Source organism: Rhipicephalus microplus, chromosome X, assembly GCF_043290135.1.
Source record: "Rhipicephalus microplus isolate Deutch F79 chromosome X, USDA_Rmic, whole genome shotgun sequence".
NCBI lineage: Eukaryota > Metazoa > Arthropoda > Arachnida > Ixodida > Ixodidae > Rhipicephalus > Rhipicephalus microplus.
In genome coordinates this window covers 216,595,304-216,613,416 of record NC_134710.1, presented here as the reverse complement: position 1 = coordinate 216,613,416, position 18,113 = coordinate 216,595,304, and the positions used below count along the sequence as shown (strand labels likewise).

Sequence of the window (18,113 nt, the reverse complement as noted above, 5' to 3'; positions counted from 1 at the left end):
ATATAACTTCTCATTATCTTTATAAACAGACGTGCACAGACAAATTCAAGAAGTCAGGAAAGAACATTTACAAGAGGCTTCATCCAGCCGATGTATTACAGAGAAATTGGCAAGGAGCATATGCCTTTTTCACAAAAGAACACTGAAACTGGTGATACCAACATCAATGCAATCACAGCAACAGTGCCTCAGTTGCTTATCATCAGCTTACAGTCACAGGTGAGTCCACGTCACTAACAAGTTCTGTCAATGGCACATCTATGCTTACACTGCACCTAAGACCAACCAAGATGACCGCAATGCATTGCACTGTTTGCATTTGCAGAAGGTCTGCATTGATGCCACATGTACCACTACAGGAGGCCTAACACGAGAAAAGTTTGACCTCTGCTGGCACAGCCCGTTACCGCAATACCCGCAAGCCTAGCTAGTGGGCCCGTGAGAACAGGTATGACAGAAAGAGTAGCTAAATAATTAAAGTGAGGGAGCCCACAAAACTGGCAGAGTATTCAAATCTGGCTTTAAAAAAAGTGATCTCTAGGCCTCTCCTAAATGTAAAGCTTTGTTTTCTATTTGCACGAGCTAAATGAATACAGCAGTCCATTTTGTCAATTAACAGAGACTTGCTTTATTCACTAAATTGAAGCAAACATTACAGGTACTTCACAGTGGACACTACATAATTCACCTTTGAACAACAACAAAAAAAGTGAGGAGAAATAGAAGAAAAAAAAAAACAAGACCCACCTCCTTGCTGTGCCAAGTCAGCCATAGTCTGGCATAGAGCCACAGGATCAACTATACCATCTCCAGGAACAAAAACCCCTCCCTTTAGGTGAGAGAGCAGACATTCCATTTGTAGACATATATCCTGTCTTTTAAAATGATACAGCTGCTTTGTTAGGACACTACCAGGAGTGACATCACTTTATTACATGCCCTAACTGGCTAAATTAGTATTATGCAGACACTCCAGAATAATCCAGAATCTACATAGCTCCAGAGAGAGTGAATTAAAGCTCACGCTTTACAAGGCCAACCCTTGTCCAGACATCAGAAACGTACTTATGTGACAACACTCAGTAGTCATTGAGATTAATAAAAATTGTTGCATTTGTCTCCTATTTACTCATTCATTTATTTGCAGGGCTGACATAATGCACTAAAAGAGTAGATAAAAATTGATCACCTGTTAACATGCATGGGTCAACATTAAGGTTAAGCTTTGACTTGTAAAGGACATTACATCTGTTTATTCTTGTATTATTTTTTAAAACTCTAGCATATTTAATTTCACAAAAATATATCACAAAACTAAACCAAGGTCAACAAATTATTTTCTATATATTTCATGCCCAAACCACCAATGCATCAATATGATGTCATAGATTAAAAAGTCTGCTTTGTTATTTGGGGTGTCTTAGCTCAATTAAAGATCTTGAAACTACTGTAGACTCTCAGTAAATAGAAATCTCTTAAACAAAACTGCTGCTTAGATGGAAAAAATGCTTCTGACAAGATTGATTTCGTACATGTATTCTACACTCCTGTTCTTCTCTCAGTAAATAGAACTCCTGTTAAATGGAACATGCTTTCCTGATCCCTTCATGTTACACTTAATGAGAATTTATAGTATTTAATTTTTGGCACTATTAAAAAACAATTTGCACTTTTTTTTACAAAAAGGAGTAAATAGGCCCCAGCAGACACTGGCAAAATCTATGATGATGCTACGGTGCAGGAACTTCAAGGAGGGATTGCCACTTGTCACTCATTCTTGCACCTTTTCCAGCCTGCCTTCAATACTTCAATAGTGATGTTTTTGATGATGTTTGAAGTTTTGTGGCGCAAGGGCCGTTTCACGGCCAAAGAGCGCCAGTTCATGTTACTAAGAATATTATTTATTTATTTATTTATTTATTTATTTATTTATGAATACTGCAACCCTAACATAGGGTTTTAGCAGGGTGGATACACATTTGCTAAATTAACAAATCGGCAAACAAGTAAATATAAAACAGGTGAGGTATGTACACAAAAAGACAATGGTTTGCAATGAACAGTCATAAGGGCATATAATGAAATCAGCGCTATATTCAAGTTGGTCACGAGTGGGGAATTGCTACAGTGATAGAAATAGAAAGCAGGATCACATATCAGACACTCACTGCTGGAGCTGCGCAGCAAAAAGATTCAAGGAAGACTGGGAAACAACTTCATTACTAAGGTTATTCCATTCGATGATTGTCCTCGGAAAAAATGAATATTTGAACGTGTTATTACGGGTGGAGAATGGGGTTATTGTAAGGGAATGCCTCTGTCTTGTGGCATATCCCGTGGAGAAATTAAGTATGTGTGATAAGTCTAACTTATAATAACCTTTAACTAACTGAAAGAAAAATTTCAATCTTAATACTTTATTCCTTTGAGTAGGTGTTGAAAGATTGGCTTTTGATAATAAACGTGTTATTGAAGTGCTTATCACTTATCGCTTATCACAATCATTATGGACAATGATTGTGATAAGCGGCTGTATAAAGGCCATAAAATTCCTCGCGGTAAGGCGGGTAAAAACATACAAGTAATAAAATCATGACCATGCCGTGAAAGGTGTGTGTGGTGAGGATAGATGACAAGAGTTGGGGATTATAAAAAGCGATGGTGGATATGAATGGCATTAGCACAAGTGCCTCATTCGTTCATACCCTTGCGTCCAAGGGCCGTGAGGCAAGTGCTTTCTTGTGTAACCGCCGCAGCAAAAACCCCTCTAGAGAGGTCGTGCTACGGTATGCTCGGGTGTATGATATGAAAATTATTAATTTCTTTTAAAAACGCTAACAGTGATTCATGACTAAAAAGCGGTTCCCTACCGACGAACATTGCAGGGTGTAAAGGTATATGCTGTCGGTAGGGTAATGGAAAATGTCGTTTTCTTAGAGTTTCTAAGTGTTTGTACTGGATTAATATGTGAAGGACTGTCAATGCCTCGCCACATCTGTCACACAATGGTGGATCACCACCGGACAAAAGATGCGTGTGTGTCGTGTATATGTGTCCTATCCTGAGTCTTGTTAGTGTTACCTCTGTTAGACGTGATTTTGATACTGGTGGCCAATGGCCAAGGTGTGGCTTGATAACGTGTAGTTTGTTTTGTGTGTGTGTATCCCACTTGCTCTGCCAGTAGTCCCTGAGTTTTCGTTTGAGAGACGGCTTAAGATCAAGGGCCGGGACTGATGTCGGTGTAATGGCAGTGCTTTCGTGGGCGGATGCAGCAAGCTGATCCGCCATCACGTTGCCTTGAATCTCACGGTGCCCTGGCACCCAGCACACAACAACATGTCTGTTGAGTGTGTGGAGGGTGCATAAAATGGAGTAAAGTGAAACTAGGACAGGGTTTTTTTGTTTTTTAAGACTGTGCAGAGCTGTTACCACACTGAGGGAGTCTGTATAAATTACTGCTTTTTGTATTTGTGATTGTTTGATGTGTTTAGCTGCCACAAGTATCGCGTAAGCTTCCGCTGTGAAGATACTTGTGCCTGGATGTAGAGGGCCAGCATCCGAAAAGGAAGGGCCAACAGCAGCGTAGGACACAGAGGAGTTAGACTTAGAGGCATCTGTAAAAAACTCAGGACGTGTGTATTTGTGTTGAAGTTCCAAGAAGTATGTTCGAATATGGGCAATAGGCGCATGTTTAGTAACTTCTAAAAAAGACACATCGCAATCTATAGTCTGCCACTGCCACGGTGGCGGGTATGCTACAGGAGCCATTAAACTGTGTTCGAGTGACACTCCAGTGTCCTCAGCTAGACCCTTCAGGCGAATTGAGAAGGGCTGCCTCATTGAAGGCCTGTTTTGAAAAAGAATGGAGCTCGACAAGTCATTAATAGCAGAGTATGAGGGGTGCCTCTTGTCTGCTTTCACCTTAAGGAAATATACAAAGGACATGTAGGTTCTTTGCAGATGAAGCGACCACTCATTTGACTCAACGTAAAGGCTTTCTACGGGGCTGGTGCGAAAAGCACCCGTAGAAAGGCGGATGCCCGAATGGTGCACGGGATCCAGCATCTTCAAAGCACTTTGAGTCGCTGACTGATAAATAATGGCCCCATAATCTAAGCGGGTGCGAATAAGGCTTCTATACAGGTTCATGAGGCATTTCCTGTCACTACCCCACGTAGTACGTGACAACACTTTTATAACATTCATGGCTTTTAAACATTTTGTTTTTAAATACTTTATGTGGGGTACGAAGGTCAACTTGTTGTCCAAGATTAAGCCTAAGAATTTATGCTCAGCTTTGACGGACAGTTGTTGCCCGTTCAGTTGAATGTCGGGCTCCGAGTGCATGCCTCTCTTTCGAGAGAACAAGACACACGTGCTTTTTTGTGGGTTAAGTCAAAATCCGTTTTCATCTGCCCATTTGGAGACCTTATTTAAACCCAGCTGCACCTGCCGCTCACACATGGCCAAGTTGCATGACTTGAAGCCAAGCTGGACGTCGTCGACATATGTACAATAGAACATATTGCAGGGAATGGACAAGTGCAAAGAATTCATTTTAATAATAAAAAGTGTGCAACTAAGCACACCACCTTGTGGCACGCCTGTTTCCTGGACAAATGTTTGGGAGAGCACACTGCCCAGACGGACACGGAATGTCCGGTTTGACAGGTAACTTTCGATTATATGAAACATTCTTCCGCGCACACCAAGGTGGGACAGGTCTCTTAGAATTCCGAAACGCCATGTTGTATCATAAGCCTTTTCGATATCGAGGAACACAGAGAGAAAATATTGTTTATGGACGAACGCGTCTCTGATCTGTGCCTCGATACGAACAAGGTGGTCTGTGGTGGATCTACTTTCTCGAAACCCGCACTGAAATGGGTCGAGCAAATTATTTGTTTCAAGAAAATGTACAAGTCGGCAGTTTATCATTTTTTCGAAGACTTTGCACAAGCAGCTTGTAAGTGCTATAGGCCTATAACTCGAGGGTAAAGAAGGGTCCTTGCCCTCTTTCAAAATGGGAATAACAATAGCCTCTTTCCAGGAGGTAGGAATAGTGCCAGAAGACCAAATAGCATTGTACAAACAAAGTAAGCTTTTTCGGGTTTTGTTTGGTAGGTTTTTTAACATTTCATACATCACACGGTCAGAGCCTGGGGCAGAAGTACTGCAGGAGTTTAGAGATGTTCGGAGCTCCGCTAGACTGAAAGCTTGGTTATATGCCTCGTATCTAGTGGATTTGTGTTCGAGTGTCTGCTTTTCTATTCTTGTTCTGTATTTTTCGAAAGTGTCAGTATAGTGGGATGAGCTGGACACCTGTTCGAAGTGTGCACCGAGGAAGTTTGCCTGATCTTCCAAGGTATCACCCCGAGTGTTTAGGAGTGGAAGTGTGTGTACTTGTTTCCCTGCTATCCTACCGACCATGTTCCAGACTTTGGCCTCTTGTGTGTATGAATTGATCCCTGAAAAAAACTTCTGCCAGCTTTCTCTTCTGGCCTGCCGACGCGTTCTCCTGCCTTGAGACTTTATTTTCTTGAAGGTGTCAAGATTTTCGGCTGTCGGTGAGTTCCGAAGCAGCCTCCAAGCTCTGTTTTGCTGTTTGCGCGCGTTTTGGCATTCAGAGTTCCACCATGGTACACGCCGTTTTCCTGGGTGTCCGTTTGTTTGTGGGATGCATTTTGTTGCAGCATCAATCAAAAAAGCAGTGAAGTAGTCGACAGCAACATCAATGCTTAAAGTACATATGTCACTCCAATCTATACGAGCGATGGTATGAAACCGTTCCCAGTCGGCTCTGTTTATGAGCCATTTGGGAACACGGGGTGTACACTCAGTTGCTGTAGTTGTGCTCAAAACTACGGGAAAGTGGTCGCTTCCGTAAAGATTACTGACGACTTTCCACTGAAGTAGAGGCACAAGAGATGGAGATACTATGCTTAGGTCTATGGAGGAGTAGGTGTTATGTGCGATATTATAATAGGTTGGTTCTTTTCGGTTTAGGAGACACGCGCTCGACGAGAGAAGGAACTGTTCGATCAGTCGACCTCGCGCGTCATACCGAGAGTCACCCCATAGCCTGCTATGCGCATTAAAGTCTCCAAAGAGAACATAAGGTTCCGGAAGTTCATCAATTAAAGAGTGTAAATCACGTTTTTGCAGCTGATAGCTAGGAGGAATGTAAATAGTGCAGATCGTGATCAGTTTATCAAAAAGAACCGCTCGAACAGCCACTGCCTCAAGGGATGTTTGGAGTTGTAAGTGTGTGCATGCAATTCCTTGATTCACTATGATGGCAACACCTCCGGATGATGTCATGGCATCATCACGGTCCTTTCTAAAAATAACGTATTTACGAAGAAAATTTGTGTGTTTTGAATTAAGGTGTGTTTCTTGTACACACAGCACTTTTGGTGAGTGTTCGTGTAAGAGTTCTTGGATGTCGTCAAGGTTTCTGAGAAGGCCCCTGACGTTCCATTGTATAATTTGAGTGTTCATGGTGAATGTAAAATAATGCTGTGTGTACGAAAAGCGAGTGGCTGTTTAGACGGGAGTTTGAGTTCACTTAACAGGGCCATCACCAGGCCCTGTTATTTGCTTTTTTGTTTTCTTGGCGCGCTCCAAGGAGCCACGCCGCTCTTTCGGCACCAAGGGTGCCGACGTATCCATTGCCTCCTCGGAGGCACTGGATGCCCGCACGTGCGGGCTGTTAGTTCGGATTTTGGGCCTCGCCTGGTGAAGGGAGGCCTAGAGACCCGAAGACTCTGGAGTCTCCGGTCTCTGTTTGGGAGTAGGCGGTGTAGCCTGGGCTACAGCCGCCTTGGGGGCAGGTGCCACAACCGCCGGCTCGGTATGCGCGGGCCGGAGGGGTGGCGAGGGCTGGTGCGGCGGTGCCCCCTGACGCGCCGCATCAGCATATGTTGCGCCGTAAAATGGCGACACTCTTCGTCTTGCTTCTTTGAATGTGATGTTTTCTTTTACTTTAATAGTGATTATTTCTTTTTCTTTCTTCCAGTTAGGACACGAACGCAAATACGCAGCGTGTTCCCCATCACAATTCACGCAGTGAGGCGTAGTAACACAGTTCTCAGATGGGTGGCCATGGCTACCACATCTTGCACAAGTTTCCTGACCACGGCAGTTCTGCGAGCCATGACCAAATCGTTGACATTTATAACACCGTCTTGGATTGGGAATGTAGGGACGGACAGAGAGTTTGATGTAGCCTGTCTCTATAGATGAAGGCAGTGTGCTAGATGCAAAAGTGAGTATTAAATGTTTAGTAGGTATTTCTTTGTTGTCGCGTCTGATGACGATTCGTTTCACATCCGTGACATTTTGCTCTTTCCACCCTTCAAGCAGTTCCTGTTCAGACATTTCAAGAAGGTCTGCTTCTGAAACAACTCCGCGTGAGGTGTTCATCGATCTATGAGGTGAAACAAATACTGGGATATTACCAAATGCTACGAGACTGCCAAGTTTTTCATAGTGGTGTTTTTCAGGCAGCTCAAGGAGAAGGTCTCCGCTGGCCATCTTTGTAACCTTGTATCCTGGGCCAAAGAGCTCGGTCAGAGATTTAGCAACAAGAAATGGTGATATGGCTCTGGCTTGTTTTGTTGGGTTTTTGCTGTGCACAACATGGAATTTGGGAAAGCATTGTCTGGGTTGGCTGAAAATTGAGATGTCATCGGTGCGTCCCCTCTTAGGCGGAGGACGATCTAGGAGACGGGGAAATGCAGGTGTTCCCATAGTAGTGTACTTTTTTTCGGCAGCAATGGCGACCACCCACCATGGAGTCCAACCAGGGGACGCTGAAGCACTTAATAGCATAAGGCTGCAGACGCCAGCCGTACATTGCCACTATAACCAAATATAACTACTCAAGGTTGAGTAATTACACAAGGTTAACCCTTGCCGCCAGGAAAAATCGGAAGTAAATGGAAGAGAGAAGAAGACAGGACAGATTTAAAGACGAGAAAAGACTAAGATGTAGGAAGAGAGAGATAGGAAAAGGCGACTGCCGATTTCCCCTGGGTGGGTCAGCCCAGGGGTGCCGTCTACGTGAAGCCGGGGCCAAAGGGGTGTGTTGCCTCTGCCGGGGGGCCTTAAAGGTCCAATCACCCAGCGTCAGCTCAACCCCCAGGATCCCCTTTTCCCCGGGCACGGCAAAGCCACGCACGGCTAGGCGTGGGAGGGAGTAGAAACTCCCCCGTTAGCTCGGGTCCGTGGTGTCGCTACACACCAAACGCCAACTTGCGCAGGCGCCCCTGCGGGGATAGTGATGTTTTTTGCCAATATGGAAGGGTACAGGAGAAATTGTACTATTTTTAGTTAGTGTACTTTTAGAAGAAATCTATAGCCAGCTTTATTGAACATGTTACTAAAGTTTATGACAGTCTCTTGCACCGAGTGATAACACAGCAAGCAATCTGGTAAAAAACATTGGCAAAATAAATTAAGTAATGCAAGTATGGCAATATAAAATAGAACCTAAGAAATGCACTATTATACATAGTAGACAGTTTAGAGGTTATTCTAATAAAGCAAAATTTTAATGAAGTGGACAGAACTTCTAAAGTTCAGCACAAAGACTTAACACTTTGTAGAACAGCCAGACTTATCGGTGACACTTTTCCTGGCAACCTCACAGCACGATGGTAATTAAACATAAAAACTACAATAGAACTTTCATGTGAAATTACATTTGTGATACTATAATATTTGGTTGCATATTCATTAACAAGGCCAAACTATTGCTGTCATTTTTTTATATTTATCTCGCATTTCCACAGATTTTATTAATTATTATAGTGATTACAGAGACAAATATGGGGACCAATAAAAGCCACCAAAGAAGATTTTTGTTGATGCACATGCTTGTTCCATGCAGCCGCTGACCACATAGCTTTGCCTGGCTATTTATTCATTATATAAGCCATACGTAACACAAATTTTTTGACACTATAAAAACAATAACAACAATAATAACAATAACAATAAAAATACAAAGAATAACAATGTTTATTTTTTAGCACAATGCTCTGGAAGATGCATTCACTAACAGCAAACATTAACCAAAGAGAAAATCTTACCACAAGGTCTTTAGTCAAAAGATGAGGGTGGTACTCTAAAAGCTTATATGGCTGCTGGACTGTACATTCAATTCCTCTTGCCCTGAATAAAGATACTACAACTAATCACTAACAAAGCTCTATTGATTCAAGCTAAAAAATGTACAGTTCTAGTCAAAAGTTCCCAGGCCATACTTCCATAAAAATACATGAGATAGTGGCCTGAAAACATTTGCCCCCCCCCCCCCCGTACATCAAAACATACATATATAATAAAATGAAAATACTTGAAAGAACTGTGCACAACTACAGTTTAAATACATATTCACATGCTTACCTATAAATATAATGTAGTAAAGAATAATTTTCTGCATACACAAACCAAATATTTCCATCAGTCAGACAATGATCAGCAATGCAGGGAATACAGTTGAAATGTAATTTTATTATGTCAATTTATATCATTATGGGCTTCCTTAAAGCTTTGCGCTACAAGATTGGGTGGATGCGAATAAAAATAAGAATATGCCGTTTAGAGAAAACATTGTGGTGAAACGTAATGGGGAAACAGTGCAGACGATGGTGCGTAGAACATATAGGGCACAGAGCTGAGTATTGATTTCTTTACTGGAAAAGCAGAGAACATTTAAGAAGAGAAACAAATATCAAAAAGTGGCACAAATGCTACCGAGTCACTCGGCCAGCTGCATTTCTATCAATTTTTATAAGGGTTTACAAGATGCGACAAGTGTGGATATCATGAACACGTGAACATGAGCTAGAAAATGGGAGAAAAAAAACGCTCAGTAGCAAACTGATTAAAACCGCTAAAATATCTAACGGAAAATGTTTGAAAGCAAGTGACAACAAGGCTAGAAAACTACAGCCATAAATAATAAAACAGAAAACAAAACAAGAAAACAAAAGCATGTGACAATAAGCTTGGTGATCACAATTCAGGCTCAAGGTATTTAACTTCTGCATCAAAAAGTGCTAGTGAAGGCATGCTGACAATTATGTTTATGTCATTTTTTTCTATATTTATTTGCCTTTTTCTATATTCTCTGCCTTTCCTATAAAGCAATTAGTTGATAGTCTATATGTTTATCATTCTATCATCTGCCCTGCTTCAACAGAATGTACATAAACCAACTAGCCCACCTAAGAACCCTTGCACAGACAAAACACCTTTTTTACTTACAAGAAAGGTGCTGATCATCTTTGTATCTCTGCATTTTGTTCTCAAAGGGTAAAGAATGTAATCATTGTAATCATACATTTCTGCTGTGTTATAAGTGCACTGAAAGCATCTCATATTCACATCTGGATCATCCAAAATGCTACCTGATGCTTCTTCATTAGCAGCTTTACTCATGATATTTTGTTCCTGAACGTGTAGCCATGCAGCACCAGCGCTTACACAGTTGCCTTTGTAGACATGGCCAAGAGCAAGAGTGATCAGGGCTGGTTTTATTGCTATTTTCATTCACTTCAACAACACTTCTTTTAACATCATCAGTAAAGCAGCTAACAGCAAGTAGAAAAGAAAAGTGTCTAAACAACCCAACAGTCCTAGATGCACTAAAAAAATTTTGACAAAAGTCGCATGCTATTCATGCAGCAAACAAGTCTGGCCAAGCTATGCAACTATGTGGTAAGCATTGACTTTGTTCTGCATTGGCTTAAATGATAGAGAGTAACTTTCAATTAGCCAGATACCTAACAGTGTGTTCCAAGCTGCCCTGTTCAAAAAATGCAAAGAGGTGAACCAGTGTGCACTGACAAGTGGGCCTGTCATTCTGGAGAAGACGGCATACATAGGTAAATACTGTCTTTGTAAGCTCAGTAGAAGACAAGAGAATGACTCGGGCACATAGACTTGAAAGAACATGCATGTAGTATGCCAGGTGGTAACTTACATGAATGTAGAAAAAAGTGAAGCATTAAGCAGATGACCATCACTCAAAACAAAAAGTGCAAAACTGTAGCAGTTTTTCTGTGCTCTTAAAAGTATAAATGTGGACATTATTTATATTGTGAAATCAGCCAATACCAATCAGCATACGAACCAGCAGCCACGTATCTTATATCGCCTGGTTGCATGCTTAGTAGACGCTTAATTCAAAAGCAAGCACTTCTTTGCTCTATATGACAAAAAAATGTAAATAATCTGGTGCATGCAGTACAATAATAATATATGGCTCATATGCTCAAAAAAGCCTTCTCTACACATAATGTAGCGAAGGCTACATTATGTAATCCTCTAATCAAGGCCCTTAAGAGAAAAATAAATGATGATGATGAAACAATGTTTTATGATTATGTTCAAAAAGTGTTGCCCTTTATTTAGCAAATAATTTTTTTAAGATAAGCTCCATGGCTGAGAATTAAGATTTTATAGCACACAAAAAAAAAGACATAAGCAAATCATGTTTTAATTGAATATGAAGTGAAGCAGCCTTTTAAACAGGAAATAGTATTTCCATGTTTCACAGCAAATTTTTTTAAGAAAATGACCAATGCCACCTAATCATTGATAGACAGGGTAACATTTATTTTACCGTGCTTCAGCAGCAAGTCTGAGAAGTGATGTCATCCGCTTTTCTGTCCTTGCAACACTAAGTGAGCCACACCTTCTCCATCCTACAGACACAAGCAAAGGAGAAATTCAAGTTCAAATTGACAATTCATGACAACTTAAAGTATCGTAGCAAACATGTGTAGTGATGGAATTAAACTCGTAATTCAGGCTGCTGCATTACTTTATACATTTTTAAATAACATAGTAATTTCACATGATGTAGATTACATAGTGATGCAAACTGTACATAATTATTTTCTTAAAGATCATAGGCACAGTTGATGCAAATAAGGCTCCAAACAATCTTCACATTTTAGCACGCGAAATCATATTCCTTAGTATGGTACATAAAGTAATTTTACATTATATACCACGCAAAGTATAATTAAATACAATCTAGAATAGACTCTAGCGTCAGAATATTTGTCAATATATTTTTGCTTGCTTACTGTATAGTGCTTTAAACCATCTAAGAAAGACCGCTGTAGCACAAGCTCTGCCTCTATGTAACATAAGATGGGTGGAGACAGCAGCATGATAAAAAAAAACTCACCACAGAGGATTGATAAACAAAGTAAGGTTGTACTACACAGAAACTGCTAGAAGACGGTAAAGACTAATAATATAAAACTGCCAAAGCTCCTATTCATTCACTGATATTAAGGGAATAAGTATGGGAAAACTAGTTTTATGTCCACGCTGAATTCGCTGACATTTATTTTATGTGAGAAAAATTTGAAATAAAAAGCATGTAAAGTAATGCTAACAGGAAGGAGCAATGTCCCTATGAAAGTAATGGAGAATAAGCTAGCACTTTTGTCATGGGAGATCAATGTCACCTAATTCAAAGAATGAAAAAGCAAGAAAGCAATATAGCAATCACTTGAGCCTTATTCCTTAGCTTTTTTTTTTTTTTTTTAGTGCAGTGCTGCACTATAGCTAGCGGCGTAGTGAAGCAGTGGTTTTCTTCTACAGGTTTTCCTGCTCAATTTATTCCAAGTGCCAGTCATTTTAATCCAAGTGCCACTGAAATTAATTCAATCACCAGTCGATTTATTCCAGACACCAGTGGCTTCAATCCTGACTACATCGTGATTTCGAAGCAACCCAGAATTTTCGGGAATGCATAGAGTGAATATCTTAGAAGTGAATTTAAAGGAAAATATTATCAGGATGTGTAATATAAACAAATTAGTGACTAGTGACACACTGTGACTCGTGCGTGTACCCCTAATCACCCGTGTACGCACTATTCACACTTTCGACATGCATGTCAAAGCAAACGCCATCCACACAGTAATGACTTGATACCTATTGCCCAGGCCAATGACCTGATCACTAGTGACTCAGGTGACACCATTACGCATATCACCCATACATGCACTGTCTCAACCTGCAATCATGTGTATAAAACAAAACGTCTTTGAAAGGACACATCTTGATAATATTTTCCCTTAAATTCACTCCAAAGCTATTCACTCCACGCCTTCACGAAAACTCTGGGTTGCTTTGAAGTTGCGATGTAGTCAGGGTTAAATTTGCTGACATCTGGATTAAATCAATTGGCGGTTGGATTAATTTGAGTGGCACAGTATTAAATTGACTGGCACCTAGATTATTTTGGTTGGCATTTGGATTAAATTGAGCGGGAAAACCTGTAGTTTCACTGGCATTTCAGTATGCACACAAGTGTAGTAAAGCCTAGAGCATTGAAAAAGTATTAATGAGTTATTTATATGGCACCAAGGCATTCTGACTTACAGCTACTACTCATGAAATACAAATGAAAGTGGTACATTTTTTTCATAAACTTGATTCATTTAAATGTGTAAACAAGACCACACAGAAAACAAGCTGCTCAAAAACAGCTTTGAACACTGTATAAAGCTCATTATCAGTAGGACTTGCTGACTTAATATATACAAATTCATTCATCCAGCCACCCATTATTCTACTACGCAATGTTTACACAATCATTCCAGATTTTCATTATTTTACATGCTAATCTTAAAACGTTGCTCACTGTTTAAGAAAGTATAAATTGAAACACCACGTCAGCGAGAGAGTTAAATGTGAAAGAGAACGTTTCTCATCATCGTGAAGTTATGAGACCTCAAAGTTTTTAACTTTGAGGCCTCATAACTTCACTTTTTGTGCACTAATTTCCATCATTCTTGTTACATTCATATTGGCATTCATTAGTGTATGCGTTCCGGTGCTAAATAAGGCAGTCACAAAAGTGCCACAGGGCCCCTTTAAACAACATTTAGTGCAAGTGTAGTCAAGCACATCAGTGACTCTACAATGAACGTGGGGATGTGTAGTCGCCATCCTCCACCATCTGGTTGACTCAGGTGGAGCAAGATATCAATATACCATAAATTCTCAAACCACACTACAGCAAACATAGAATTTAGATTAGAGAAAAAAAAAAACAGCTTTATCTTATAACCTTTGAACTATTTGAAAGACAGTTGTTTTTACTATTTACATATATATTAAAACATTCCAATTAACATAAAGAAAAAATATTTTTTTAATTGGTTGGCCACCATCTGGTTGACTCAGGTGGACCAAGATATCAATACACCATAAATTCTCAAACCACACTACAGAAAACATACAATTTAGATTAGAGAAAAGAAAAAACAGTTTTATCTAATAACCTTTGAACTATTTGAAAGATAGTTGTTTTTACTATTTACATATATATTAAAACATTTCAATTCATGTTAAGAAAAGATATTTTTTCAATTAGTTGGTTGGTTGGTTGTTAGGTGCTAACCAACAATTTTGTAAATGTGAAGATGACTAAGCCAGCTGAACTTCGCTATCCAGTATAAAAAAATGGACAACTTGATAAATTGATAAATACGGTACAATTTGCACTTCACAAAAAAAAAAACAATTGCCCTCTTCAGTACAAAAAAAAGGACACACCAAGTAAAAAAAATTATGCTGCTTTGTTATTGCAGCTGGCTAGGTCACTTAATAAGAAAAAAAATATCATAATAGTAAAATTCATGCTTTTGCTTTACGAGGATGAGAATAACTCGAACTAGCAGGCTGTAATAACACAGATATTCTACTCACCAATATCATGTCCTGCATCATGCAACTCTTGATAAAGCTTGGCACTGGAGCGTGCAAGGATTCCATCAATTGTTGGCTGGAGCTGGCCCACCAAGCCACTACTACGCCATGTTGCACCACACCCAATACTGCCATGTAAGCAAAAATACAATTTAAAAAGTTAGCACCCGTTGACATGTTACACTGTGTGTGGATATATCTTGCGTTTGAGTGTTAAAGAGAAAGCTATAGAGCAGCTTTAAAAAAGCCCTCATATCCAACTTTCAATCATATTGTGTTATGTGGGTTATTCACAAACAAGCTGGCAAAATTTTAGTGCATTGGATTAAGAACTTAATTTATAATTGAATATTTCTGTAAACACATGAGTGGCCTGAGAGTTGGGCAACACTAGTGCCCCTGTGAGCCGTGACATAACAAGCAGTAGCTATGCAAGTGTCGGCATTCGGGCAAACAGTACTGCTCCATGGTCAACTGCGCACAAAATCAAGATAATTTAGCTTTTTTCAGCTTGGCACCGGGATTGAACGATTTGTAACAGTGGAAACTTTGGTAGAAGATAATGGCTCCACTCCTTGCTGCACATGATGTCACACAGACAATGACAAAATAGCGGCAGCCGGCAGTGGGTGGGATTTGCAGCCGGTGACTTTCAGGCAATGGAATACCCAGGGGTTGAAACACCGGCCTGCGCCCCACCCCTCCTCTCCCTCCCATTTTTTTTTTTTGCCATGACATACAGACCCCATAATGACACTCCTCCACATCTGCCTGCCTGGCCCCCGTGCTCCCCTCCCCCATAAAAAAATTCTGCCAACGCCCCTCCTTCCAGGGCTTGCTTTGCCCCGAAACATTCTATTATGGCCCACTTCACAGATATGTAAGGCACAACACACCCTCTACTTCTTGTTTTCACCAGAAACTGCAAACGGTTGGATGACCATGTCATGGCCCCTTTAAACCTCTTCACACTGGTAGGTTAAACCACACTCTAGATTTTCCATTTTGTAGGCTAAACTATTAGACGAACATTTGAGCTAGTTTCTGCCTATATTAATTTTACTCTGGTACATAAAATTGCACTTTAACTGGTAATATATAACTACTCCATAACATTTTTCATCATCTAGTTTTTCATGAAAGAAAAGCCTGCAAAGTTATTCATTTTCAAATGTAGTCCCTTCTTTACACAGAAGCAATCAACCAGCCTTGGCCATATGGGGACAAAATGCTAATGCAGTTATTGCAAAGATGCATGGCCACACCATGACACTCGTATTTCTTGGCAAGCATAGCTTCTCTTTACAGTAAGAATGACACAGTAACATTCAGGAAGTACTTATATAATCTAAAGCTTCATATTTATTTTGCTGTCCTTTGAACCTTCAGAGGAATGCAGACTGGTGGTACACTGCATGTACACATCCTTTAACAGAGATCTGAAACACATGGCTTTGACACCCCACACCGGGAGACTGATTATCAGTGCAACAGATTGACAAGTATTCAGTTAAATGGCAGGTGTCTTTACCCAATTAGTGAATTTCAATGTGACATAACTGCTTGATTAAGCAATTAAATTTTACAACAGCAGAAGAAATCAGTTCACTTGTGCATCTTACAGTGCACATACACAGCAAATATGATATGAGCACAACTTTTTATTTGCAAGATATTTATAGTTCACAAATAATATTATGTCAATATACTTTTCAAGTACAAAATGAGTACACTCACCGGCCTTTTTCAAGAACAACAATGTCTGTCCAACCACGTTTCACAAGGTTGTAAGCGATCGAGTTGCCTATCACACCAGCACCGCAAATGACCACTTTAGCAGCAGCTGGCAGAAGTCGCTCCGACATCTAATACAAGAAATAATTTATAAATAAATATATTCCAGGGAAAATGCACTTCAGCGATAAAGCACATAATTTCATTTTCTTTAGCAAAGTGGCACAGCGATTCTGCTAAATTATTAAAAACATTATGTTCTCCAGCAAATTGTTACAAGATATTTGAATAAGCTCTGCCCTTTTTCTTTTATTTTTTTTATAAAACGGAAGATACACATAAAAGTGGAACATGCATAAGAAATGGCTGACTATTCACACACACTGCTACCTTTTAGTTCACACATTTTGTAGAGCCCATGTCATTTGCACTGCGTACGAATTAGTGGAAATATTGAACCCATTAAGGCCCTTTCTTGCCTTCTTGCACCCTCTCCCTCACTCTCCATAGGAAGAGGGCACGATGCCATTATCAGGAAGTCAAGTGCCGACGGGCTTCAACGCGTATGTGTAGTCAGGCCTTAAACAGGTGGTGCCACAATATTTGTGGCTTGTGCGCTCTTTGCTGCAAGCTTTTACAGCTTCAACTAGCACGATACATGCACCAACATTAATTTATTCTCGCTATATAATATTGTTACGGTGCACCATCGACAGGAGCAAGCGTAGCACTTTGCGAAGACGATGAAGACGCCTGTGCGTTAGACACTTGCGCGAGAGGCAACTCAGCCATCTTGTTCGGCTGCCGATTCTCTGTGGACGCTATATTATAAACCTAGATCTCGCGCCGTCACATTTGGTGGACGTGCTGGGTAACCGCCTCGCAACGAAACTTCGCAGCGGTCGTCGTTTCAAGGGTCCTTCTACAACCTCTCCTGCGACCACAACCTTCGTGCTCGAAACCCCGTGGGATCCTAGCACGTTAAGTGTGGGTCCGGCGATTCAGATGAATTGGACGTTGAAGATTGGCTGGCAGAGTACGAACGTGTGAGTACTAGATAATGATGAGGCCTGACTCTTATGCTGGCGAACCTGTTGTTCTATAAGAGGGGAACCGCCAAATCGTGATATGAGAACCTTGAAGCAGAACTTGGGAGTTGGGCAATGTGCAGGGAGAAAATGTTGGACCTGTTCGGGAAGCCTATTGGAAGAAAAATGGCCGCGAACAAAATGCTCACGTCTCAGGCGCAGACCTCGACGGAGTCATATGTTTCGTATATAGAAGATGCATTAGCATTGTATCGCAAAGCCAATGCCGAGATGCCGAAGGCTGACAAGGTTGGACATATTCTTAAGGGGATTGCGGACGACGCATTCAACCTCCTCATCTGCAAAATTACTCAACAGTGGATGCCATTATAAAGGAATGCCGGCGCTTTGAGCTAGCAGATTGACAGCGCCTTTGCCCACCTCCTGAATACGGCTGCAACGTCTTGCGAAGACCGTGCGAGAACACAGCCGCCACCTCCAGTTTCATCAGATCAGGTGACCCGAATTGTACGGTGCGAACTTGCAGCCATTACCCCTGCTCCGGCTCACACTGCTGCAAGTGACACGACCCAACTCACTGCT

The 18,113-nt window shown here is 40.8% G+C and overlaps 1 protein-coding gene across 1 annotated transcript in view; it reads right to left on the bottom strand.

The window, feature by feature from the left end:
• LOC119187465 (pyruvate dehydrogenase phosphatase regulatory subunit, mitochondrial) overlaps positions 1–18,113 on the bottom strand; it is an 81,258-nt gene that overhangs the window by 54,244 nt on the left and 8,901 nt on the right. Inside the window, exons 2-6 of the mRNA XM_037435574.2 lie at positions 16,486–16,613; positions 14,749–14,876; positions 11,636–11,717; positions 9,096–9,177; positions 748–829 (exon numbers count right to left, since the gene is read on the bottom strand). Coding sequence (XP_037291471.1) covers positions 748–829; positions 9,096–9,177; positions 11,636–11,717; positions 14,749–14,876; positions 16,486–16,613 — 502 coding nt within the window. The remainder of the gene's footprint in view (positions 1–747; positions 830–9,095; positions 9,178–11,635; positions 11,718–14,748; positions 14,877–16,485; positions 16,614–18,113) is intronic.